Source organism: Astyanax mexicanus, chromosome 1 (genome assembly GCF_023375975.1).
Source record: "Astyanax mexicanus isolate ESR-SI-001 chromosome 1, AstMex3_surface, whole genome shotgun sequence".
Classification (NCBI taxonomy): domain Eukaryota; kingdom Metazoa; phylum Chordata; class Actinopteri; order Characiformes; family Acestrorhamphidae; genus Astyanax; species Astyanax mexicanus.
In genome coordinates this window covers 22346122-22373276 of record NC_064408.1, presented here as the reverse complement: position 1 = coordinate 22373276, position 27155 = coordinate 22346122, and the positions used below count along the sequence as shown (strand labels likewise).

The 27155-nt window shown below is 37.3% G+C and overlaps 1 protein-coding gene across 3 annotated transcripts in view; it reads right to left on the bottom strand.

Moving 5' to 3' along the window:
* ttc33 (tetratricopeptide repeat domain 33) overlaps positions 1-27155 on the bottom strand; it is a 75550-nt gene that overhangs the window by 13282 nt on the left and 35113 nt on the right. For all 3 annotated transcript variants that reach the window (XM_022667864.2, XM_022667863.2, XM_022667862.2), the window contains exon 4: positions 9798-9929. In XM_022667864.2, the coding sequence (XP_022523585.1) occupies positions 9798-9929 (132 nt within the window). The remainder of the gene's footprint in view (positions 1-9797; positions 9930-27155) is intronic.

Here is a 27155-nt window from a genome sequence, read left to right as displayed (position 1 = left end):
CCGAGCCCGAACCCAAGCCCATATCAACATGCTCCACCAAAATGTCCGGAACTTTTTGAATATTTGACATGCATGGGATAGATGTTTGCAGGACACCATGTCACCAACATGTCCAGCATGTTGCACAATGCATGCACTGAATGTGTAAACTGCTTCTGTATATATACAGTTCAATAAATATGACCAAGAGTTGCCCATAATTCACTTTAATCACATATTGTTCCTGGTAGCCCTTAGTATCCAACAGAAGAACATTCTAATCAGACAATTCCTTCTGGATGCAACTATTTTTGCAAGTTTGACATTAAGTGTATGATAAAATATCATAAAATCATAAAATAATGACTGTCTGAGACAGATAAAGCCCATATAGAGAACATATAAGAACTTGTGTGAAATAAATAAAACAAAATGTAGCACCCTGGCTCACTAAGAAATTCAAACCAAGCCAATGAGAGCAGAATTAAGAGTCTTCTGGGAAGATACAGGGGCTTATTATGACACTATGATATAAAACCTGGGCTCTAATCAGCTTTAGATTGTATGGTTGCAGAGATATGGGATCCTAGATCAGTGCTCCTTCGACACGTGATACATATGGGTCCAGATAAGCATCTCAGTTAGTATCTGCTGAGTGATGTGAAGGTATGCATAGAAAACAGGCATGAGAAAATCCATATTATCCCTTGAGATTTCAACACATATAAAGGTCACATATGGAATCATATTATGAGGCAGGTTTCTCACAGTATTTCAACAAACATTTCACAAATTTACGTCCCATAAATGACTGAATTCTGAACTAACACTGGATGCAAGTACGTACCAGCAGTTCCAATGGTTCAACCTCATTCACCACACAATTCCCACAAGCACTGGCGCATCAGAGACGAAAAACTAAACATTTACTTTACACAGATGGGCCCATTTCTTCAAAAGGCACAGCACTTCGTCTGCCTTTAAAAGGGGAAGTTTTAGTTGACTATAAAGACGTCAAGCACTTTTACAGCCATTCCCTCACCATGTCCAATTGTAATGCATTTATATTAAGTCACTTTATCCCAGAGAGAGAGCGAAACGAGAGACGAGAAAGAGACAGATGGAAAGACAAGAAGCAAGCGAGAGAGAGAGAGAGAGAGAGAGAAACAGGGAGACATAAATGTCCTGTCTAAAATAATAAAACAAATAGGGCTGACCATTTAGTGAGTCATTCCAGCTTCTTAATTGGCCAATTCACATTACAACAATGTCTAGAGTCACTAGATCAAGTATCACTATATAAGAGTCAAAGCGAAGTCTTGCGCTGCAGGCAAGCATCGGTCACTCGTCAAGCAGAGCAACATATAATGAGAAATAAAAAGGGGTTTATGGCTTTCCAAGGTCCTGCAACCAGTGGTGGACCTACCTTATTCTAAACACACACTCCACAATAAGCTATTCCAACAGCACAATGCTCATCCACATACTGCTACCGTCTCAAGAGCTTACTTTAAAGACATAGATGCTATGCCGTGGCCAGCCACACTGCCAGAACCATCTTCCATTTGTAACAAAACACCATTAGGAACCTCTATGACTGTGTACTGAAATATAAGACTTAATGCATTACACATGAATTACAAAGTACTTCTGTTTGTGTAGCTCAATAATAAGTAAGACCAAGAGACTTGAATTCACCGGCCACTTTATGAGGTACATCTGTCCAACTGCTCATTACCGCAAATGTCAAATCAGCCAATCACATGGCAACAACTCAATGCATTTAGGCATGTAGACATAGCCAAGACGATCTGCTGCAGTTCAAACCGAGCATCAGAATAGGGAAGAAAGGTGATTTAAGTGACTTTGAACGTGGCATGGTTGTTAAGTATTTCAGAAACTGCTGATTTAATAGGATTTTCACACACAACCATCTCTAGAGTTGACAGAGAATGGTCTGAAAAAGAGAAAATATCCAGTGAGCTGCAGTTCTGTGGGAGCAAATGCCTTGTTAATGCCAGAGGTCAGAGGAGAATGGCCAGACTGGTTGGAGCTGATAGAATGGCAACAGTAACTCAAATAACCCCTCGTTACAACCAAGGTCTACAGAAGAAGAGCATCTCTGGACATCAGCACAACACATCCAACCTTGAGACGGTTGGGCTACAGCAGCAAAGGATCACACCAGGTGCCCTGACTCCTGTCAGCTAAGAACAGGGAACTGAGGCTACAATTCACACAGGCTCACCAAAATTGGACAACAGAAGATTAACAAAACGAAAAACGCTATTTCTGCTGTGACATTCAGGTGGTAGGGTCAGAATTTGGCGTCAACAACACTAAAGCATGGATCCATCCTGCCTTGTATTAATGGTTCAGGCTGGTGGTGGTGGTGCAGTAATGGTGTGGGGGATATTTTCCTGGCACACTTTGGGCCCATTAGTACAAATTGAGAATCGTGTCAACGCCACAGCCTACCTGAGTATTGTTGCTGACCATGTCCATCCCTTTATGACCACAGTGTACCATTTTCTGCCATCTTCTGATGGCTACTTCCAGCAGGATAATGCGCCATGTCATAAAGCGCACATCATGTCAGACTGGGTTCTTGAACGCGACATTGAGAGAGTTCACTGTACTGGAACGGCCTCCACAGTTACCAGATCTCAATCCAATGGAGCACCTTTGTGTACTTAAGAACATGAGAACACAAATTCTATGCCATAATCAGCCACATTGCCAGAACTATCCTCCATTGACACAGAACACTGTTAGGAACCTCAACGACTGTGTGCCAAGACATCTGGCACGTTCTACTACGCATGCATTACGCACTACTTCTGTTTGTGTAGCTCAATAGAATACATAAAACTCTTGATAACCTTTTTTTCATTCCGTCTAAATGGACTACATGGACTGTTCCTGGTAACCTTTATCTTCCTTTTGAACAGCATTGCAATTCACATTCGTAACAGAAGGCAGGCTAATATCTCGTCTACAGACACCAGATCAAGTATCACTCCTTAAGAGAGTACCACAATGCAACAGCTATAGTCAGCCAGCACCGCAGCCAAGCATCTGTCATTCGTCAAGTTGGGCAATGTATAATGAGAAATAAAAAGGGCTCTGATAGTTTTCAAAGTCATAACTTCATCCAAGGTCACAAAAGGTTTAGCAGAGAACAGGAAAAACATTTGCTCTGAAATTCTGACAATGTTGACTCTGCTTAATCGTTAAATCCAAGACAGGCTTGCTCTTCAAGAGGCAGCAGTGCCATCTTTCCAAAGTGTTCTGACAGTAGAGGTTTCAAATGACCGTTTAAAGCTCTGCTCACTATCCTCTAAAGCAACTGTTAGTTGGTTAAAGAAAGCTTTAATAGTTGCTGGCGAAAACCAAATCATGTAATCCTACACTGCCTGGCCGAAAAAAGAGCCCCACCTGGATTTAACTAAGTAAATGATGTGGGTTATTCCACCAAATATTGATTTCTGAACTCTTAAAACTTCACTTTTTTTCGCATTATTTGAGGTCTGAAAGCTCTGCATATTTTTTGTTATTTTATTATGCAATTTTCTGCAAATAAATGCTCTAAACAACAATATTTTTATTTGGAATTTGGGAGAAATGTTGTCTTTAGTTTATAGAATAAAACAACAATGTTCATTTTACTCAAACACACAGTAAAGGCCAAAAGTTTGGACACACATTCTCTTTTCAATGCGTTTCCTTCATTTTCATGACTATTTACATTGTAGATTCTCACTGAAGGCATCAAAACTATGAATGAACACATGTGGAGTTTTATGCACTTAACAAAAAAAGACGAAATAACTAAAAAACAAATGATATTCTAGTTTCTTCAAACTAGCCACCCTTTGCTCTGATTACTGCTTTGCACACTCTTGGCATCATTCTCTCAATGAGCTTCAACAGGTGGTCACCTGAAATGCTTTTCCAACAGCCTTGAAGGAAGGAGTTCCCAGAGGTGTTTAGCACTTGTTGGCTCTTTGCCTTCACTCTGCGGTCCAGATCACCCCAAACCATCTGGATTGGGTTCAGGTCCGGTGACTGTGGAGGCCAGGTCATTTTTTGTTAAGTGCATAAAACTCCACATGTGTTCATTCATAGTTTTGATGCCTTTAGTGAGAATCTACAATGTAAATAGTCATGAAAATAAAGAAAACGCATTGAATAAGAAGGTGTGTCCAAACTTTTGGCCTGTACTGTATACCTATAAATAGTAAAATCATAAAAACTGATTCAGAAACTGAAGTGGTCTCTTAATTTTTTCCAGAGTTGTATATGTACATTAAACAAGAGATTTTAAAAGGAATGCAAATCTTGTCTGACATCTAAAGGGAGGGTGCAACATTGATAGACAATTGTATATACAATTACATTAATTTCATTTTTATTTATATTTCATAGCACTTTTTCACAAAAATAGTACTTTATTATCTTTAAAAAACGTTTCAGAGGAACAGATTTCTATGGTCAATATAGCAATTTGGGACACCTGCCCATTTATAGATTGTTTATGAAATCAATTGAAATAAATAAGAGGTTATATTACTTCTTTTAGAGTAAATATCTCTACTGTCCAGGGATGACTTTCTACTACATTTTATTTTAATAGATATATACTGCAGTAGTGATATCAGGTGTTTGGATGATTTTTGTTGAATTCTGTTAAGTTAGAATGAACTTCACTCACAGGCATTTAGCATCTTGTTACTTAGCATTCGGTTTATTTCACCACTGCAGAAGTCAGCAGAATATAATAGAGTGTTCCATTGAGCGTGCGGTATGCTGGTGTTGCTGCTGGCAGTGACAACATTTTCCATTGCTGTTCCAGTAAAAAATAAGGAGCATCCACCCTGCGGTCATTTTGCTTTGGATTTTACAGGAGAACATTTATACCGTGATCATGAAATGAGATAACTAATTTACGAGAAACACATGAAGCACAAATGAGCCGGTATGTCAACAACTGACGTCAATTAACACGGAATGCAGGTGCGCCTTTGTGTTTTGGCAATGTTCGTAAAGAACACAGTGATTATGGGAAGCCTAATCACTGGATACTTTTGATGAACCAGCAGAATTACAGCTGATTATTACATTAAGTTCAAGGCTGGATGTTCTACAAATGAATGTGCACATCACATTGGAAGGACTATTATATCCAACATACTGTATAGATGTATTTGGTAGAACACTTCTAATGTTAAGCAATGGTTTATCTTACAGAGAAACTGATTGCTCTGTTTTATCACAGTGTCTTTTAAACTTATTTTAAAGCTGTATTTTTTGTATTATCACAATCTTCTGTGCAGTCCAGAAGAAGAGTTTTGGTTCTCAGTGATTCCTCCTTACTACGGCCACTAGTCTAGTCCTAGGTTTCTCTTTCATTGGTACTGTTCTGACAGTGCAATATACATACTTTAAACAGAATTTAAACATAATTAAATATAAATAAAAATAATATTAAAGTCAGAATTGTAAAAAAAAAGGCTCTAATCAAAAGCTTAACACAGAGGTAGCTTTGGGTAACTGGTTCAGTTGGAGGTGGACTTAAAATTGATTATCTGGGATTCACTTTAAGACAACCTTGGCACAGTCCAGATTTGGAAGCTATCTGCTCCCTGTGCTACATATGGGGTCATGTGATTGGTTCATTTTGTAACATGACTGAATCAACTTATAGCATTATCTCCGCCCTTCCATCAGTATATCCCTAATAAATCCACAATGACAGGATACGGACATTTGGTCAAGTGTGAAAGGAAGCGGTCCAGAATACCAATCCCTGGTCCACCTGAAATTGGAGGTCTGTAATAAAGCCACACTGTACACAGCCCTATGCAGCCGTTTATGCTCCTGTGTGCGTCTGCATCACTCTGCAGTTGAAACCATGAAGGCGGGAACGTGTGGCCAGCTTAGACCAATCACAGCTGCTGCTGTCTGCAAAGGTAGTTACATTTAAGCTTTGATGAATTCTATCCATTTCCATGGAGAGAGCTGCCGCATGCTGCAGTGCATGCTGGGATGTGTTGCATTGAACACAGCCCTGCCCTCCAGCTCAACTTTATTTCAATGAATCCGGCCACCGCACTGTGTCCAGCCAATCAGGGAACAGCAAGCTGCGATTTTACACACACACACACACACACACACACAAACACACACACACACACACACACACACACACACACACATACACACACACAAACACACACACACACAAACACACACACAAACACACACACAAACACACAAACAAACACACAGTAGGGTCTGCGTATGGCATGCATAGGTTCAACCCAGACGTATAAATTGGCCTTTAAAGGCTTAACTGTCTTTTTTAAGCATTTCTATTGGTCCATTCATCACAAACTTCTGACACAAAATTAGGAACATCTACCAAAGTCAGACTTGCATGAGATTTTGACCTTCAAAAAGTCATAAGAGTTTCTCTCCATGATGCTGCCAGACATAGCAACAAAAACAGAAGCAGCTCAACTGGGACAGACACAAACACAACACTTCAGATTGACCTGACACACTTAACTTTAAATAGAATGACATTCAGTCTCATTCTTACTGCCGCTGCTTTAGTAGCAGTGTGTTTGTGTACAGTATGTGCAGTACTTTCTCTCTTCTCTTCTCTTCCACTGTGGTAGATACTACCCGTCATCAGCATTCCTCACAGACTGAAGGGATGTGGCTATGTGCGTGTGTGTAAGCAACACACACAGATAATTAAATTGATCTGTGGATGTATCTGGAACTTGCAGTGATTTAGAAGGTTAAATCATCCAAGCTAATTAAGCACAAGATCTTGCTACATTTACTTGCAGCCGACAAAAATCTAAAAGTTCTGTGCTCTAACTATGTTGTTATACTAGTGATAAGAAAGCAGTATTTTCACAGACATCATAATGAAAATACTGCTACTGCCAAAAACAAGTTCCCAATATAATTTGTATGCCTTGCTGCCAAACCCCTTCAGCACAAACACACTCACACACACAACAGGTTGAAGCATGCAACACTGTGGTGTTCCCTTCTGAAAGTAACCTTCCACGCCGCTGGGTCTGGGTGCACTAAAACGGGCACTTTATCTCAACAGAAATAACAGACAACTGGCAAGAGCCAGTCGCTCTGACTGACAGGTACACAGTGCCAACGGGGACAAGAGTGGATTAACACAGTTTTATTACAACATCTTCTTCCAGACAGAAAGGAGGGACATGCCAAAGGAGGACAAAAGAGATGACTTGAGGATGAAAAAGGAAGAAAAACTGTAATGAGAGGATAAAAAAGTGGGGAAAATCTCATTTGTTCATCAATCAGACAATTATATATCAAAACTGAAAAGGGTACATACATAAGGCCTTTACAAAAACATATTGATACGCATTGAATAACTAATTTATAAAGCAATAGGTCAGTACTCACACCAAGTAGCTTCATTTATAACACTATTGAGAACTAGGGCTGCAGCTATTGATTATCTTAGTAATCGAGTACTCGATTGGATTAATCAAGTAATCGGATAAAACATATTTTTGATTGATTAAAAAGTAATTAAAAATGCATAAGAGAAAACAAGACATTTCACTTAATAATGAATGATCATTTGATTTCCTTTTTTTTTATAAGATTTTTTTTTAATTCACAACATACATTTCCAAACTGCAAACACAAATAGAAATAAATAAAGGAATAATAATAATTTAATAATTAGTACTTTAATGAATTAAGTTAATTTTTTTACATGGATTTCTTGTAAGTATCAAAACTATAAGGAATGAATTAATAAAAAAGGCATTTTGAACACGTTGGAGGATTTTTCGAGTATGAAAGGCCTGTTAAAGCCGTTTCAAAGAATCTCAACCAGATTTTGACTAGGCCACTTCAAAATCTGTATTTCACTTCATTTGGATCATCATCCTGCTGCAAAACCCAAGTAAGCCTAAGCTTAAAGTAAATTAAAGTAGTAGCACATTTTCATTTTTAACACCTTCATTAAGGGGACTTCACTGGATAAGTGGGTAAAATATTACCATAAATTAACGGCTCCAATTTAATTTATAACAAACAGAAAACTGTCAAATCCAAAGCCAAGTCTTGTCTTAACCATGTTATTAACAAACTATTTATTGTAAGTACTGGCATAAGCGCATCATAATTTTTTAAATACAGCTTTATAAGTGCATTATTCAGTGTTCAAGTATATATGTCATGAAGCACTTATATGAGTACCCTTTAAAGATTAAGTGTTACCAAAAAATCTTTATCAAATTGGAATGTTTAATCAATGAAATTAACCTTTTAAGAAATAACACACAATGCAAATGATTGGTCTCAGCCAATCATTCCAAGGGTTCGATTTTGCAGTGACACTTAGCATAAACCTACATACATTAGACATTCATAAATATTTATATTCTCAGACATCATAAGGCTAGATCAGGTAAAACTACATAATAATCAGTAAATGCAGCATTTACAACAGCTAATGTGTGCTGGAATAAAAAACGTTAATGTAGATTTATGCCAGTTGCCATAAAAGGCAGATGCAGCATGTGTAACGTAGCCCTGAAAATGCTACCCTTCAGTGAAGTGTAACTGTAAAATCGAGCCCTTGAGTTGAGAACTGTAGAGAACAGTCATTTGCATTTAGTGTTCTTTCATAAAAGGTTAATGAAATACCGAAAAGTTCAACAGCATCAGTTAACATTTCTATATTCTGTCCAGCAAAGGCTGTCTGTAGATCTGCTGAACAGTACCTTCATACACTGCATGCTGCTGAAAGGCTATCAGTGGAAAGTCTGGAGAAGGAGAAGAAAACAAAAAGTTCCAACAAGAACCAAAAGCTTGAAGGAGAAGAATCAAATGTTTAAAGAAGAAGAAACAAAAGTTAAAAAAAGTTAAAGAAAAATCAAATATACAAAGAAGAAGAATTACATTTTTAAAGAAAATTCCAAACAAATTCCAAACAAGGTGGAAAAAAAGAAAGTTCAAAGAAGAAATCCAAAGTTCAAAAAAAGAGAAAAAGAATCCACAGCTAGAAAAAATACAGCAAATAAATAAAAACAAAAATAAAAGTTTGAAAAAAGTCTAAAGACGGAAAAGTAAAATTCAAACAAGAATCAAAAGCTTGAAGAAGAAGAACCAAAAGTTCAAAAAGTAAGAACCAAAAGTTCAAAGAAGAAAAAATGTTTAAAGAAGAAAATTTTAAGTTTTAAAGAAGAAAGATTAATGAATGTTTAAAGAAGAAGAATCAAATGTTCAAAAAAGAAAAATCAAATGTTTACAGGAAAAGAATTAAAATTCCAAACAAGGAGAAAAATAATGAATGTTCGAAGAAGAAGAAGAAGAAGAAGAATAAAAAGAAGAAGAAGAAGAAGAAGAATAAAGTGTTTAATTCTTGTTTAAAGAACAAGAATTTAAATTATAAGGGAGAAAATAATTAATGTTTAAAGATGAAAATCCAAACTTCAAACAAAGAGAAGAATAAACAGCTAGAAGAAACAGAGCAAATAAATAAAAAAAACAAAAAATAAAAGTTTGAAAAAAGTCTGGAGAAGGAGAAGAACATTTTGTAAAAAACATTATCAAGAACCAAAAGTTCAAAAAAATAATAAAAATATTATAAAAGAATAAAAAAGAAGTAGAATAAAAGTTTAAAAAAGGAGTCGGAAGCTCAAGGGCCTAAAATAGCAGCTTAGTGGACCTGGGAATCAAACCAACAAACCTCAACAATAAGTTAATAAGTTTGTGACGTTCCTAAAGGAAGCAGTTCTACTCACCAGATCAACCTCCCCCAGGCTCAGTTGGGCTCGGCCCAAAGTCTGCCACGCCTCCCACCAGACCGGGCGGAGTTTAACTGCCGTCTCCGCTGCCTGCACTGCAGGAAACACCTCCTGAAGAGTGGTCAACACCTGCAACATTACAGTCAATGATCAGACGTTTATCCACCTTAATCACACTGCTGAACAAATCTAAATACACACACATAGGTGGTAACTAATGTTACTTATAAAAATCAAACTATTTTATTACAGTTTAACAGGTACAGTAACTGTATAGTCAAACTTTTTGACTATTGAACACACAACCTATTAATAAAAATATTATTTACATGAACACTATAAAAGTTTATTTTTATTTTTATATTATTATTATTTAATGTGTCCATAGCACAACAAAGGAGAATGTAATATAAACATACGCTTTCATTATTACACACTTTTTTTATATATTTTTTTTATTTAATATTAGTTTCCACAGCATGGGTCAAAGGTTGCTAAATGAAGATCTGGGAATGAAACTGTCTTTACAATAAATAATTTTCTTCTATTTAATTTTAACTGTGACTAAATTAGATTATATACTACGGTAAATTCATGTTTAATCAGTGTCCACATTACTCATTTTATCTTTTCAATTCAGCTTTGGGCATGAAGTATTTTATTTATCCCTGCACATACAGGACCAGCTCATCTGTTTCATGTTCTAGTATCTGCTCATATGACCGTGTGCATTAAATACATACAAAAAAGCAATTTGAAGCAATTTGGTCAGATCAATATACAGTATAACAGCAAATACATCATGCTCTTTACTAATATAAAGCAAAAATACATTTATGCCGTCATTAGGAGCTACCACAGCCAGCGTTAACTGCTATATCTTAATTAACTACTGACAGCAGCTATCAGCTGGGATCACACTCATGACCCCTCACTTTAAAGCTAAGTGGTCTGTCCTCTGTTTCACCCAGATCTTATAAAAAGAGCATTCATTAACATACAGCATCTATAATATATATATGTCTCCCCAAAATAAAAAGCCATACGTTTAAATGTACATCTTTAATATAACCCTCTATATCAGGTAAAATATAAGTCTAGAGCTATATTTCCATTCTTCAATCTCTTTAGACATGGGACTTAGACTTTTACACTCACATGTAGGAACAAAGCAACATCTTGAGTTCATTTACCCCTATAAACATGTAGCTAAAATCATCTGTGCAAGTGCTGGTTGTCTCTAGCAAATGTGAGAAATTAATAGAGTTAATATAATTAGTGTCGCATTGCAAAAGATTTCTTTTTATCTTTAAAATATAGTGATGAAGAGGTTCATGCTCATAACCATCAGTATGGAACTTTCCGGATTTCATTCATGGTTATTTCACAAAAATATGTTTTACAGTAAGATGTTACTATAGTAACAGCTCGGTTTTATACAACAGCACCAGCCAAACACTATATTTACAACCATTTATAGAGGTGTGACGAGATCACATGGCACGAGATCTCGCGAGATTAAAACGTCACAATATTTCTTGTCAAGCTTAAACCTGTCTCGCAGGAAAAAAAAAAACAGTTTAGCGTGGACTTTTTAAGAGGGATCTGGCAACACAGTAGCGATTGCAGCGAGTGTGGTGGCTGGGCAGTGAGAGCAGCTCTTAGCAGAAGAGGAAAACTCGGGAATTGCATAGAAGATGCTTCTGTTCTGCTACTGTTAAGTTGTATGTCTGGCTGCATTTTGGCTTTCCAGTGGAAACAATAAACGGTAACAGAGTGACCAACAAAACACAAACCATATGTAAATACTGTAAGTAAATCGTACACGTGACTGTTTCATAGGCAGTGGTACCATAGACTGTATATAGCTGGACAGAGCATCGTCTCTCAAAAGTGAAGTCCCCACAGGTCGGGCGCCCCCTGCTGTTCGGTTTCAGAAAGCCGTGTAACCCCACCCATCCCCATAGGTTTCAATGGCAAAACAGAAAACTTTCAATCACGTTTTTTTCAATATACTGTAATTCTACCTCCTTTATTTAAATGCAACAGCTAGTGTAACCTCTGCTTATATTGTCATATTTTCATATCCCCACAGAATTCGTTTTTTAAAACGTTATTCAGCTCTATTCAAAAAGGTGTGGGTATTGTAAAAGGGCTGGTTATGGGCGGGACCAATAAGAGACCTCCGCTCCGCTCCGCTCTGCAGCCTGTGACCGCGAGGCTGCTCTCAGGGGGCGGGGTTATTTAAATGAGTAGGCTGCTCGCCACAGTCTTTCTCCCTCCTCTGGTCTCTACTGCGCAGAATTGGGTGTCAGGATCGCCAACATGGCGGCATATTTTGGCTTCATTTTCATTGAATGAATGGGAACAGCGACACGGCGTCCATCTTTTTTTACAGTCTCTGAGTGGTACTAATCCCTTAGCTTTGTACTGTATTTAAAAAAAAATTCTGTCTCTGTTTGCACTTCAAGAGTAGTCTTAATATGACTGGTTATGGTTATGCATAGTTAACTTACAATAGATTTAGGAGAAAAAACACAAACCATAGTCTTAATATGACTGGTTATGGTTATGCATAGTTAACTTACAATAGATTTAGGAGAAAAAACACAAACCATAGGCTTAATATGACTGGTTGTGGTTTGCACTTATTGTTTGCACTATATAATTTTTTAATCTTATTCTCATTTCTATTTCTTATAGAATCAATGTGTGAGAGAAACCAGTCTGTTAAGTTTGCGTTATATGATTTTGTCAAATAAAACTCTAGTTTTCAAGCCATTTTTCATTTTTGACATTTTCTTAACAAAAATTATTTTTAAATCTCGTCTGGTTCTCATGAACCCAGTATCGTGTCTCGTCTCGTGATATTAGTGTCTCATCACACCCCTAACTATTAACATAGCTTACAAGTGAATGCATTATAAATGGCCCAAACCTATAAATAGGCATGTGCTGCTTTTATATGCATTCCCATACTTTACATCAACACTCTCATAACCACACTGTTTTTAGAGTACACTTTAATAAAGGTTTAAAATGCATATATAAGATGTAGATATAGAACAATGGCAAGTTAATAAACATGGATGCCTATATTAGTTCTTTACCTAGTTAAACAAATACATTTTAGATCGCTAACAAAAAAAATTTGACAGTAGCATCAGTTAGGATCACAGTCATGACCTCTCACGTTAAAGCTATGCAGTCTGTCCTCTAAAAGAGCCTCCATTAACAAATAGCATCTAAAATGTTTTTCCCAAATGTAAAAATCTCTAAATTTTATGTTACAACTATAAGATAACCCTCCATTTAAGGATTAAATTCTTGAGCTGTATTTCCATTCTTCACTCTTTTTCCATCTCCAACCTTTTGAAACTTTTAGACACTTTATACAAGCTGACAGTCACATCTACAAAAAAAAACTTGATACATTAATTTACGCATTAAAAAAAAAACAAGTATTGTAGAAGTATTTAAAAAAAAAAAAGCTTTATATGGCACCAGCAAAGGGATCCACCCTCATTAAGAATGAATAACTTGCTGTTATTGCCACACAGGTTAGAGAAGAGGTAAGCAAAAGCTCACCAGATTGATCGCCTGGACCAGCAGGAAGTTAAGGGCAAAAGAAGTAAGGAAACTGGGCTTCCCCCTTTCTTAACATTGACAGCTGAGGTCTGAGGTGTGTGTGTATGTGTGTGCGTGTGTGTGTGTGTGTTTTCACTTCCAAAGGAGGGGATAACTGTAGAGATTAAATACTTTTGTCATGACTGGGTGATGTAAAAAAATAAAAAAATAAAAAATTAACAACACCAAATATTAAAATTTCTCAAGTTTATTTGTACATGTGGCAAAATAGTAAATTTTTTCCAATGTTTTTTTTTTTTCCCAAGGGAGTAAAAACCCCACTAAGCTTGTATAAAACCAATACAAAAAAGGTACATTTAGCTATTTTTAAAATATATTAAGCAGCTTCAACCTTTAACCTTTAACCTTACAAGCAGCTTCTATACTGAACAATGTGCAAAAACAAAAACGTCCTTATATTTGAGGAAAAGTGGCAGATATGAAACCCACTGCCGCATGAAGGACTTATTTACAGGTTTCTGATAAAAAAAAAGCATAAGCCCATTTGTATAGCATGGTATAGGTGTGAGAATGTACATACGTATCTTGATTACCTTATTCAGAATATCATATATTTATATATAATACATTTTATTCTATTTTATTTGATTTATTTATTTTTATATTTATATTATCTATTTAACTATTGCTCTGTGGGTGTAACTGGACCATGAGAACACAATTTCATTCCACCTCATGTACCACATGTGATGTGAATGATAATTAAATCTCACTGAATCCTTGAACTTCAAAAGAATAAGTCAGATAACCAAATAAATAGTCAAAATCACTCATCACTAGTCACTGTACTTCTAAGCAATCACAATAAAGTGTGGGTTTCAATGTATCTTGAAGGTCCAGTGTAATACACTATGTACTGTGCATGGTAAAACTGCTTGCAGGACATCCTGTTCACTGGCTTTGGACATGATATCATTCATAAATTTGGTCTTTCCATATTTCTGAACATTTCTGGACATGTGGAAAAATGTAGAAAGATTTACAACAGGCTTATTTATACTTAAGAATTCAGCCGTGCTGTGGAATAGTTATTATCTGGAAACCATTCATTAAAAACTTCATCCTTCTTGTCACAGAGGGTATTCACACTCCGCTCTGGACTATTCGTTACAGAGAACAGTTCTAGCACATTTAATAACAGTGAGGATTTATGTGCACTCGGAGAGGACCGTCATATTTTGTCGGCCAACAAGTGAAGCCCGGCAGAAAGGCCCACAGTGTTACTGAGAACAGCCTGTGTGAGACTTAACCCAGGCCTAACAGCAGAGATATATAGTACTGTGTACATGCACGCTGAAAAATATGACATCACATGACACAAGTAAAATAAAGTGTTTACTGTTTTGGGCTAGACTGATTACTGTGTGAGGTTTTCAATCTCTGAGAAACCCAATTTATTTTCTTTAGGACGATATGCACCAGATATACATGCTCTTTCATACGCCTGTCATGATAATTTTAGTAAGTTATTGAGTTAGGATTTTTTTTATAACATTTTTTATTTGTTAAAATTATTTTACCCTTTTTATATTCCAATTCCAATGTCTGATTATGCTTAATAATTAAAAGTTACATTTTATCTACTAAATTCTAATAATATGCTGACATATGAAGAACTAAAACATACTTTTAATCTAGATTGAAAACATTTCTTTAAAAAGAAGTTTTGTAGGAAAAAAAAGGAAAAACAAACAAACAAACAAAAAAAAAAAACACTTCTTAAACTCCCACAATCTAAAACTGAAAAAATGATGGTAAAGGACCACTTAAGGAAGGGTATCATTTCAGAATTTTATAATGTTTTGACTTTCTGCTTCCTCAGAGAGTTCACTGAATTGTGGGAGTTTAAGAAGCGTTTTTTTGTTTGTTTGTTTTTCTTTTTATTTCCTACAAAAATGTTTTATATCTAGATTAAAAGTATGTTTTAGTTCTTCATATGTCAGCATATTATTATAATTTAGTAGATAGAATGTAACTTTCAATTATTAAGCATAATCAGATATTGGAATCAGAATAAAAAAAAAAGCTTAACGCATGGAACAGAGGCCTGGAAACAGACATTTTAATAGCAGACTGGAAATCATCTTGTGATGAAATTCATAGCCAGATGATAAATAAATGCCTTAGATTAATACAATATAAATGGTTAATGCGAACTTACATAACTTCTGTGAAATTAAATTTGTTTCACAAAAAAATATACCAGATACCTGCATGAAATTCACAGTCTCAGGGGGCCCTGTTTCACTGTGTCTGCAATGTACAAAATAAACGTATTTTGGAAATAAATAAGAGAGGCAAGTGAGCTGATTTTTATCAAAAATTATTATAATATACACTGCTCAAAAAAATAAAGGGAACACTCAAATAACACATCCTAGATCTGAATGAATGAAATATTCTCATTGAATACTTTGTTCTGTACAAAGTTGAATGTGATAACAACAAAATCACACAAAAATCATCAATGGAAATCAAATTTATTAACCAATGGAGGCCTGGATTTGGAGCCACACACAAAATTAAAGTGAAAAAACACACTACAGGCTGATCCAACTTTAATGTAATGTCCTTAAAACAAGTCAAAATGAGGCTCAGTATTGTGTGTGGCCTACATGTGCCTGTATGACCTCCCTACAACGCCTGGGCATGCTCCTGATGAGGTGGCGGATGGTCTCCTGAGGGATCTCCTCCCAGACCTGGACTAAAGCATCCGCCAACTTCTGGACAGTCTGTGGTGCAACGTGACGTTGGTGGATGGAGCGAGACATGATGTCCCAGATGTGCTCAATCGGATTCAGGTCTGGGGAACGGGCGGGCCAGTCCATAGCTTCAATGCCTTCATCTTGCAGGAACTGCTGACACACTCCAGCCACATGAGGTCTAGCATTGTCCTGCATTAGGAGGAACCCAGGGCCAACCGCACCAGCATATGGTCTCACAAGGGGTCTGAGGATCTCATTTCGGTACCTAATGGCAGTCAGGCTACCTCTGGTGAGCACATGGAGGGCTGTGCGGCCCTCCAAAGAAATGCCACCCCACACCATTACTGACCCACTGCCAAACCGGTCATGCTGAAGGATGTTGCAGGCAGCAGACCACTCTCCACGGCGTCTCCAGACTCTGTCACGTCTGTCATGTGCTCAGTGTGAACCTGCTTTCATCTGTGAAGAGCACAAGGCGCCAGTGGCGAATTTGCCAATCCTGGTGTTCTCTGGCAAATGCCAAGCATCCTGCACGGTGTTGGGCTGTGAGCACAACCCCCATCTGTGGACGTTGGGCCCTCATACCATCCTCATGGAGTCGGTTTCTAACCGTTTGTGCAGACACATGCACATTTGTGGCCTGCTGGAGGTCATTTTGCAGGGCTCTGGCAGTGCTCCTCCTGTTCCTTCTTGCACAAAGGCGGAGGTAGTGGTCCTGCTGCTGGGTTGTTGCCCTCCTACGGCCTCCTCCACGTCTCCTGGTGTACTGGCCTGTCCCCTGGTAGCGCCTCCAGCCTCTGGACACTACGCTGACAGACACAGCAAACCTTCTTGCCACAGCTCGCATTGATGTGCCATCCTGGATGAGCTGCACTACCTGAGCCACTTGTGTGGGTTGTAGAGTCCGTCTCATGCTACCACGAGTGTGAAAGCACCAGCAACATTCAAAACTGACCAAAACATCAGCCAGACAGCATAGGTTCTGAGAAGTGGTCTGTGGTCCCCACTGGTCCTTTTTAAACTGTCTAATTGTATTAAGATGCTATTATATTATCATTATAACATACAATTATTTGTCACATTTCTGGGACAATGTATCTAAAAAAAATAAAAAATACATAGTTGTATAGTTGTATGGGACTTTCTATTTTCAAAGTTTTGTGGGCATTTAACATTCCTTGATCCACAGTGTGTACCAGACAAACACCATACAAGGCATTATCACACAATATGGGTGGAAATGATTGTGATTGGTGGTATCTGGCTAGAACTGTCCATGCAAATAGACAGATGACAGAAATATTTAGTTCCTTCCATAGAACATAGACAATACTCATGATGAGACATGATATGAGTTCCTTTCCCAGGAAATCAGGCATGTCATTGTATGTATGCATTTCCTTATACAGTATTTCTGGTATATTTACTCACATACTGCATCATATTACATATGTTACTCTTGTCTATTGCCTCGTTTCTTTTAGCACATGAGAAGTACAAAATAAAAGTCAATGCTTCCAACAATGCTTCAAGTTACAAATGTTCTGTTGCTCCTGTTGTTACTCTGATTCCTTCTTTTAATAACATGTTCTAAGCCTCCTTCTTGTATCAGGTTGCTTTTCTAGATTGTTGATAATTATTTAAAGCATGATCTGACAGGTGCTAAGCAGTTTAATATCTCTGGACTTTGGAACTTGGCTTGCAGTTAAGCTAAACTAAACACTAATGGATCATCGTCAATTGCTGGGAGCTTATTTACTTAACAGTTATTGATCACCTAAAGCACAACCTCTAACTTGCTAGATAGCAAAGTTATTTTTTTAACAGTGCTTTTTTCATATTATTTAAATGTTATTACATCATAGGTTTAAAAAAAGTTCCTAAATGTAGGTGTTAACTAAATTTCTGTTACTAAAGATTAATTAGAACTGTGATGCGTAACATGAGTGACAACTAGGGGTGTGCCATATTGTATCGTATGTAGTATACTCTGAAATATTGTACCATATCACCCACCTCTTATTTTCACATCAGGGTGTTACTTTTTTGCTGTTTTAGCAAATGAAAGATTCCTGCTGCTCACATTTACCATTATATATCTACTAGAGATAGATTATATCTGTCCAGTATCATTTATTTTACTTTAATCCTGGATATATGGAGATATTTGGAGTGCATTATTAGTATCATGAAAAGCTGGATCATTGACCTCTGTTACAAATCTGATAACATTTTTGTGGCATACCATTTCATATTATATAATTTTCATTTTGTTGCGATAGTATATTCCTAATTAATATAATTTTTTATAATTTTCAGTGTCATATCGCTAAGAGTATAGTTATCGCAAAAATACAATGAAATATTGTGATATAATTTTAGGGTCACACCCTAATATGACAACCAATATAGTGTCCACTTCTGAAGTTTTACACTAAACATAGCACGTCTGCACACAATCAACACCACTTACTGATATGCATGGCACTTGATGGGAAGATGGATAGGAAGGTGTTTAAGGTGCTTTAATAAAACACTTTAGGTGCATCCTATTTACATACTAATTACAAATACAAAGTAGGTTTACTAATTTGCCGTTCCGACATACAACAAATACGCCTTCAGGTCGGTGTTAAATTTTGACCATATAGACTGATACTGACATAATTCCAATATCCATTATCAGTGCATTCCAGTGCATCAGAATCGGTTGATTTTTAAGGTTATTATACTGGACACTACTATTCCACAATGCAGTGCAAAAGAGAAAAGGAGGAGCAACTCATGTCTGAAACAATATATATATATATATATTATATATAATATATAATATATAACATTGGAAGAAATTGCGGACAGCCAAGCCGAAGATAATAGCTAAAAAAATGCAGGAGGAGGTTCGAGAACCACTGTTTTTTACTGCAACATATACATGATTCTAATCATATATGAAAAAATGAAAGAAACTAACTGAATGAAAAAACAGTTGGAGAACACTGCATGCTTAATCCCTTCCCATATACAGTAAAATAGGTTAGTATGTTAATTCTAGGGCTGCACAATATTTAAAAAAATTGGGATTGCAATATTTTTTTTTTTTTTTTTTGTCATTTAGAGAATTAATTTGCTTCAGAAATCAATATTTGATGGAATAGTCCTGGTTCTTAATAACAGATTTATGCATCTTGGCATGTTCTCCTCCACCAGTCTTACACACTGATTTTGGACATACTGAAATACTGAAATACTGTAATTTTCACAAACAATTGACAGAAGAAGTCAATTATGCATGTGAGCATATTAATAATCCATCCAGTGTAAGATTGGAGGAAAATAAGTTACAGTGGGCATATATAATCTGCATTTAGTTTTAGAAAATAGGAAAAGAGCAATTTGTCCTTTTCCATTAAATAAAATTTGCATTACATGATATTGCCTACAATATTCTGTGATATGATTACTGCGCATGCCATATATTGGCAGCCCTAGTTAATATTTTGTGCACTTACTACCAATCTACTCTTAAACTAGCAATATTAACATTAGTATACAGAATATACCTCATAGTATTAGTTCGTAGTATGAAGTTGGGACACAACCTTAAGGTGCTTTGAGGAACCCTTAAAGCTTTTCTCTACAGTTTTAAACTGAAGAACCGCTAAAAGGTACTTTTAACATTGTAGCTCATTCAACAGTTTCATTCTCTTTGGGAGGCTTGATAAGCTGGAACCTTTTTATTTTCTCATGATTTAAGGTCTCGACTCCGGGGCGAACAGTTCATTGCTCTGGAACCAGCAGCAGTTTTAGAGGCTTGATTCGTAAATGTTTTTCTCTCTCAGTAAGAGCTTCTTGATCAGCTCCACATCTTTTTTTAACCTAGTAAAGGGTCAGTTTCTCAGACAGGGGATTAATCATAGCTGTAGATGATAGTTTCCTTTGAACAGAAAAAACTGCAGTCAAAAAAAAAAAAAAAACTCAGTTTAATTATTTTAGCATACAGATCCAGATCACTGAAATAAGACAATGTCACGCCAACACTAGCCATCATTACTGCAGACACCTCCTGCTGCTCTAGCTGTCCATGTTCTGATGGTCATGTCTTATAAAAGGAATTGCGGGAGGAGGAAAGGGAGGGAGGGGGGCGCTTTGAAGAAAGAATGAGGTGAAAAGTAGAGGGAGACCGAGAAGAAGTGATGACCGTGTAGGACACAGAAAAGGTTATTCGTAATCCTTGCTTACGTCAAACGCTGCTCCTCGTGGATTAGTAAGAGCAAAACTAGAGCAAACCAGCTCACTATCAGGTTACAAACGAGGGGAGCACTGACCCGGACTGGTCAAGGCTACTGTTGGCTGCAGCTCCTTATTGCCAATTTCAATCATCTTTCAGTGCTGTTTAATGAACCCATATGGCGGCTCTGTGACAGGCTGCTCTGCCTGTAAAACTATTTCAGGATAATATTACCAGTCGTGGACCAACTGTACACTCTGTACACTGGGTTCATAAGATTTTGCCACTGACCTTAAAAATTCATCATGACTTGATGACATGAGATGGCTGAATGAAAACAATACATCAAGGACCATTTGAAACAGTGATGGGAACGTAAATAGCAAAAATAAAATAGTACAATATATACAATAGAAAGAAATGTGATCTTAAATGACCTTTAAGGTTTTTACTGTATTTTCAGTGGTAAATGATAAAACGATCAGTATGTATCATCAGATATTAAGAAAACATGTTGAGTTAAAGCACTGGCAGCTCTTGTCAGCAGCAGTGCTTCAGCTAGTACGTTCCTATTTGTACTGTGCTGTGTTTATTTTGGCCATTGACTCCGCCTGCTGCTCATTCCTCAAAACTAACTCCACCCCCAAGGTTGCCAATACACAGCAGCAAGTGAGCAATGCTGCAGCACGGAAGCTAGCAAGCGGGCTGGTTCAGCTGAAACCTCAGCTGCTACACAGCCTAAAAAGCCTTGGCATGTCTCAAAAAAAGCTCAGTGACCAAAAAAGTAATAAAACAAGAGTAAATATTGGCAGTGAGTTTGAAAGTTTCTCTGCCTCTCCTACCAGCGGCACCTGCCCAGTCTTCACTGACTTCACTTGACAGCATTGAGGGCAGGTCATAACTGAGATCTAGATCAGGCTACAACAACATAAAATAGTAGGGTACTCAAATATAGATGTATCTGCTAGAAGTTATCTGCTAAACTATTGTGGTAGGTCCCTGGGGTTAGGGGCGTGACCACTGTGACCCAGAAGGAGGAAGCACACAGAGATACACAGACACGGGGATTAAATGAACTCAAAATGTACCTTTATTGGCTTTTAACGCCCTCCACCACACCCAAAATAACTTAAATAAACATCTACGGCCCAATGGGGCTCTAGAGTCGGTAGACTTAACTTTAGTTTAGTTTAAAGGTCCGTGCAGCCTCAGCCCTCAGCTCCTCAGTCAAGAGTTCTCTCTCTTGAGTGAGCTGAGGCTGAGTTTTTAAACCTGTCCCAGCTGGCGGCTCAATCAGTCAGGATGCGGGCCAGCTGGGTCAGATTGGGCTGTGCGCTCCGGCGTGGGGCGGACCCACAATTCCCCCGCCTCCTCACGCCACACTATGCAGTATATTACTATGACCTGTAGAGTAGTAACTCCAACTCTAGGGTGTGTATTTTTGGAGCAGTTTTGGAGCAGTTCTGGTATAACAGGGTTGGCTTAGGCTAACGCAGCTAGCGGCGCATAAAGCTAGGTAAGATAACTACGGATAAAGTTCACATGAGCCGGTTTATAATGTGTAAACAATAAAAACACTACAAACGTATTTATTAGCTGATTAATTTACAGAGTATGACTCATCGTTGCTTGCCATGGTAAAAGTTACTGAACTAGTCTTGCACTGGATTATGTCGATTCAGCCTCCTCAACTTGGCAACCTGAGTGAGCTTTGCGTCTGGGGAGGGGTGGGCAGGGCAAACAACTCTCTCTAAAAAGTAGAGTCTCGGAGAATCAGTATTGGATGATTTTTCAGCCAAAATATGCAATCAGAAATTGGCCGATATTTCTCTAATTAGCAGATACTAAGAGAGGATCAGATCATATGCACGACTTAAGAGTTACAGCAGATCTGCATGAAACTTCTCGGTCACAGGGTGCTGCAGTTCAACAGTTGTTCAATTGCTGGATGGAGTTAGAATACGATTGTTAACACTCAACAAAAAACAGCAATATACAATGCTTTCAGAGTTAGCACTACTAACTGGACATCCCTCTTCAGAGTACATTACTCTGCCCAGTACAGTGAGAATCAGAAGACAGCCTCACTAACACCAGCAAAACAGTAGTTGGAAAATACCTGTAAGTATTCTTGAGGTTTCTTATAACCTTTACACTGCTGTTTCATAAGTAAGCACACACAATGAAAATATATAAACTAGAGAAGGAAAAATCGTTAGCTATGTATCAGTATCGGATTATTTGTTCAACTGCTAGATGGAGACACTTCTCAAAAACCAGCAATATACTCTGCTTTCTTTAAAAGGCTGACAGTGCAGGAGACTAACTACTACTAACTGGATACCCGTCTTAAAAGTCAACCCCTCAGCCCAGTACAGTGAGAATCAGAAGACAGCTAACAAACACAGCCCTACTGCTGTTTTGTGTTGTAAAACACCCGTACAACATAAAACAGCAGACAGAGCAGACCACATTTAACCACCACCAAAAATACAGCAGTGACTGACAGATAAAAAGCTAAATCACATGTTGAAGTGATAAAGTTGTTTGCACTACATAAGCAGTCCTTATTGTTATTTATCTCCTTATAGATGCATTTGAGTAAACCTAAAAAGAATAGAGATTTAGAGAAATTTGATATTTAAGGTGCAGGCACAGTACACAGTTAGTCTTTGAACATTTTTTCTTGAATAAGGAATTGGAGATCTCTTGGGGTTAGCCTTTAGAAAAGTTTGGACACCAGAGCTGCAACTTCTTGTTATAATGACTTCTCTAGATCCTCCTGGACTCCACTTATTTTAAACCTCTTACACAGTGTTGCCAACACTTTTCAGAGGAAAGTAGGCTCTTCTCAGTCCTGCAGTTTCTGCGAAAGGTCACAGAAAAGTGCTCGGCAATGAACTAATGATTAGAAATGGGGATGTTGGCACTGATGTAAAGGAGATAGTATGTAGGACAACATTAAGACTTAAGAAATGTAATGTTTTGTGTTACTCTGCTAATCTCTAAACCATAACCATATTTGAACGCTCTGTTTTTTAAAATAATTCACAAATGTTTCAACACACTGACAGGACAAATGTCATGGAACATAAGACTCGTATGGAGTCCCATGACTTTTGCCATGTCCCATGGAAGCGTCAGAATGCTGTACTGTCCTGTGGGATACATGTGTGGGGGCTCCTGCATTAAATGGTCAAAAGTCAAAAGGTCCAATGTCAAAAACACACCATTGCATCACTGTCCAAATTCAAAAAACTCTCTTTTAGTTTAGCAAATACTATATGCTATAAGCATTAGCTGAAGACATAAACTGGTGAAAATAATCTGCTATCAGGGCATCAGGTTGATCGCCACTAACACAAACAGACTGATTGCCAATATTCCATCAAACACATCAATCAATGTATGAAAAAGGATTCCTTTAATGATTGTGCACGCATACACACACCAACACATACACACATAAAGTGCCATTCCAAACAAAACACAAACGTCCCAGCAAGCCCCCCCACATTCTCATTTTATCTCACAGAACTCAGCAAAGAGATATGAAAAAAAGAAAAAGAAAGAGAAAAGAGAATCAGTTGAAAGACATTGACGTGAAAAATGAAAAATGAGAGTGAAGCCAGAGGACACAGGTGCCAAAGATAGATAAGCAGATTCTTTCCTTTTCCCTGAGCCGCAAAAATCTCATGGGAGGCTAAACAGGCTTTGTAAAAATAACAATCAAAATGCAAACTTAGATAGAACTGTTGTCAGAATCCACCAAAATACAGGTACAAATGTCCCAGGGTACCTAAAAGGTCATGATCGCCTCCTAATCATGCTATTGTTGCTCATTTGGACCAAAGAATAAATTTCCTGTATCTACATTCAATACAGCAGTATTTCAGGATGTTTTGTGTTAAGCAGCAGTTTAAATTTCTGAATAATATCTGTGCAACCAGTCACACTCAATTAGGAAGAATAGTAACATCAGTGTACACTACAAATACCATTGCATGGAAATTCTCCTAGCCAACATTAGCACAGGAAACAATAACTGTTGCAATTTGACACTAGGGATGGACAGACATTAAAGTTTAGAGGAAATGAATAATATAGAAAATCTGTTGTTTTGTCATTGAAAAATTTAGGGATTCGCTGGTTCATTGCTTGCTGGTCATGTATCAGCTGCCGGAGCTCGCTCTAGGTGCATAGATGGTGCTTATTCCCCTCATCAATCCAAGGGTGAGATCAATCAGCGCAAGACGTTCCTTTCTACTCGGTAATACCTAATCAGCAGCAGTTCAGAAAGAGGTGGTGGCTGATCTCACATGTGTCAGAGGAGGCATGTGCTAGTCTTCACGCTCCTTGAGTTGTAACATTACCAGTGATTGGGGATATACATCTGAGTAGCAGCTGAATAAGTGGGACAATTGGCCAAACTAAACTGTAAGAAAATTGAAAAAATATATATTTTTTGGACAAATGGCCTAGCTAAACTGGAAGAAAAAGGGCAAAAAAAATTAATATAGTTTTTGAACAACTGGCCTAGCTAAACTGGGAAAAAAGGGAAAACAAATACATTTATTTTTGGACAATTGGTCTAGCTAAACTGGGAGAAAATAGAAAAAAAAATCATATTTATTTCGGACAATTGGCCTAGCTAAACTGGGAGAAAATAGAAAAAAAAAATCATATTTATTTCGGACAACTGGCCAAGCTAAACTGGAAGAAAATAGGAAAACATAAATATATTTTTGGACAATTGGCCTAGCTAAACTGGAAGAAAATAGGAAAAAAAATATATTTTTTTGGACAATTGGCCAAGCAAAACTAGAAGAAAATAGAAAAAAATATATATATTTTTGGACAATTAGCCTAGCTAACCTGGAAGAAAATAAATGAAAAAAAATTTTTTTGGACAATTGGACTTGCTAAAATGTTTTTTTTTTTTAATAACATGTAGGGATAGGCAGAGTTGCACATCATTCCGCAACCAGCCAGCAGAGGTGCTAGAGCTGTGCTAGCTTTACAACAGAGCAACAGATAGACCAATAAATTAATAGATACTCAGATTGATCCTAAAGAAAATATAGGCATCTAGTAGCAACCACACAATAAGATAAAGACACTCAGATAACACTTTAGTGTAACAGTGCAGTAAACAGTACCAGATTCGTGGTAATGGCCAATAAACAATTTACAGAGCAGTGCAGGATCATCTTATAATCAAATTTGAGAGACTTTGTGCTGTTCATGTTTTGTACAGTCATAGAACCCATAAAAAGTCATTTCCAGTGATGCTTTTCCAATGATTGTCACATATTAATACATATTCCCATATTTGTTGCTATTTCAGGCAACCCACACCTCTGAGCATACGTACTGAACCATTATTGTGTAGGAGGAGGTAGAAAAAGCACAGGACACTGATTGGTTTAACTCAGCCGTCGTTGCTGCCTGTTACCACAGAGTGGAACAAATTATGTTTTCCAACTGCTGTTAGCAACACTGGCTTAAAGTGAAACAGCCACAGGTGGAAGAGGAGCAGTCCAACACATGATTAGTTTCCAGGAGTTGTGTGAATATTCACAGCACATAAAGGCTCCTCATGTATTACAAAACCAATTTAATACAGCACAGAAAAAGCTTTCACTGTTGTTACAAGTCAAATAACATTTCATAGTCCAATATATCGTATTTTTCACACTATATAGGTGCACTTAAAATCCTTTCATTCTTATGTACGAATTCTTTCAGTCAGGTTGTAAGGAGCAGTAAAGCCCCTCTGCTGAACTACAGCGTTATAAAAGAGGTTCAGAGAAGTTTCTCCAGCTCTAAGCAGAGTTAGCATTAGCCGCTTACCGCAGTGCTAGTGTATATTAGGCTGTAGTCTGCGTGTTTACCGTGTTAAAACAAGCTTTGTGGGACAAACCGCTAGCTGATAGCACCTTGGGTTACCGGAACACTAAGAGATCTTTAGTGTAGCGCTGTTGGGTAGCATTTTCTAACGCTAATCGCTGCTAACTGTGGCTAGTGCTGCTGCTAACAGTGGCTGGAGCTGCTGCTAACCGCAGCTAGCGGTGCTGCTAACCGCACTGTTGAAAATATCTAATCTTATTGTTAACTAGCACTTTACTCACTCAAATAAACAATTTTCAGGAGAGAAATCAGTGTAGATTAACATCATGGAGACAATCTTGTTTCTTACTATTGTCGCTTAAAATGTACCTTATAATCCAGTGCACCTTATAAGAATGAAAATAGACATTCATTGATAGTTTGCCTTATAGTCTGTGAAATATGATACTCTGACATGCAAAAAAGCCGTGAGATAGCATTATGTAAACTAATCAAAAAGTTTAATAAAGAATTATTGGAGTTTAAGTGAGGTCTGATATAGGTTGCCAGAAGGATGACACAATCCTCAATTTACAGAGTCACATGTACCAGGAATACATTTGCAACATTTTGTTTTGCAATACCATGTCTAATTTATTATGAATTTACATGCAAAGATTGGTGTCAGATAGTAATTCATTTAGTGTTGTAATCTGCCATTAGATACAACTTTTATTTTATTTAGAGTTTATAAATATAATAGTGTTTTATACTGAGATTTTTCCCAAACTTGAATTTAACGTTTACAGTATACTGAATTGTAAACCCAGTATCTTTATACGGATAATATCACCAAGTTCTGTCCAATACAAAGTGCTACTGAGCAGCACAGCAACTTATTTACCTAAAAATATCTCATTTTCAAAATAATAATGCTAAAGTTTG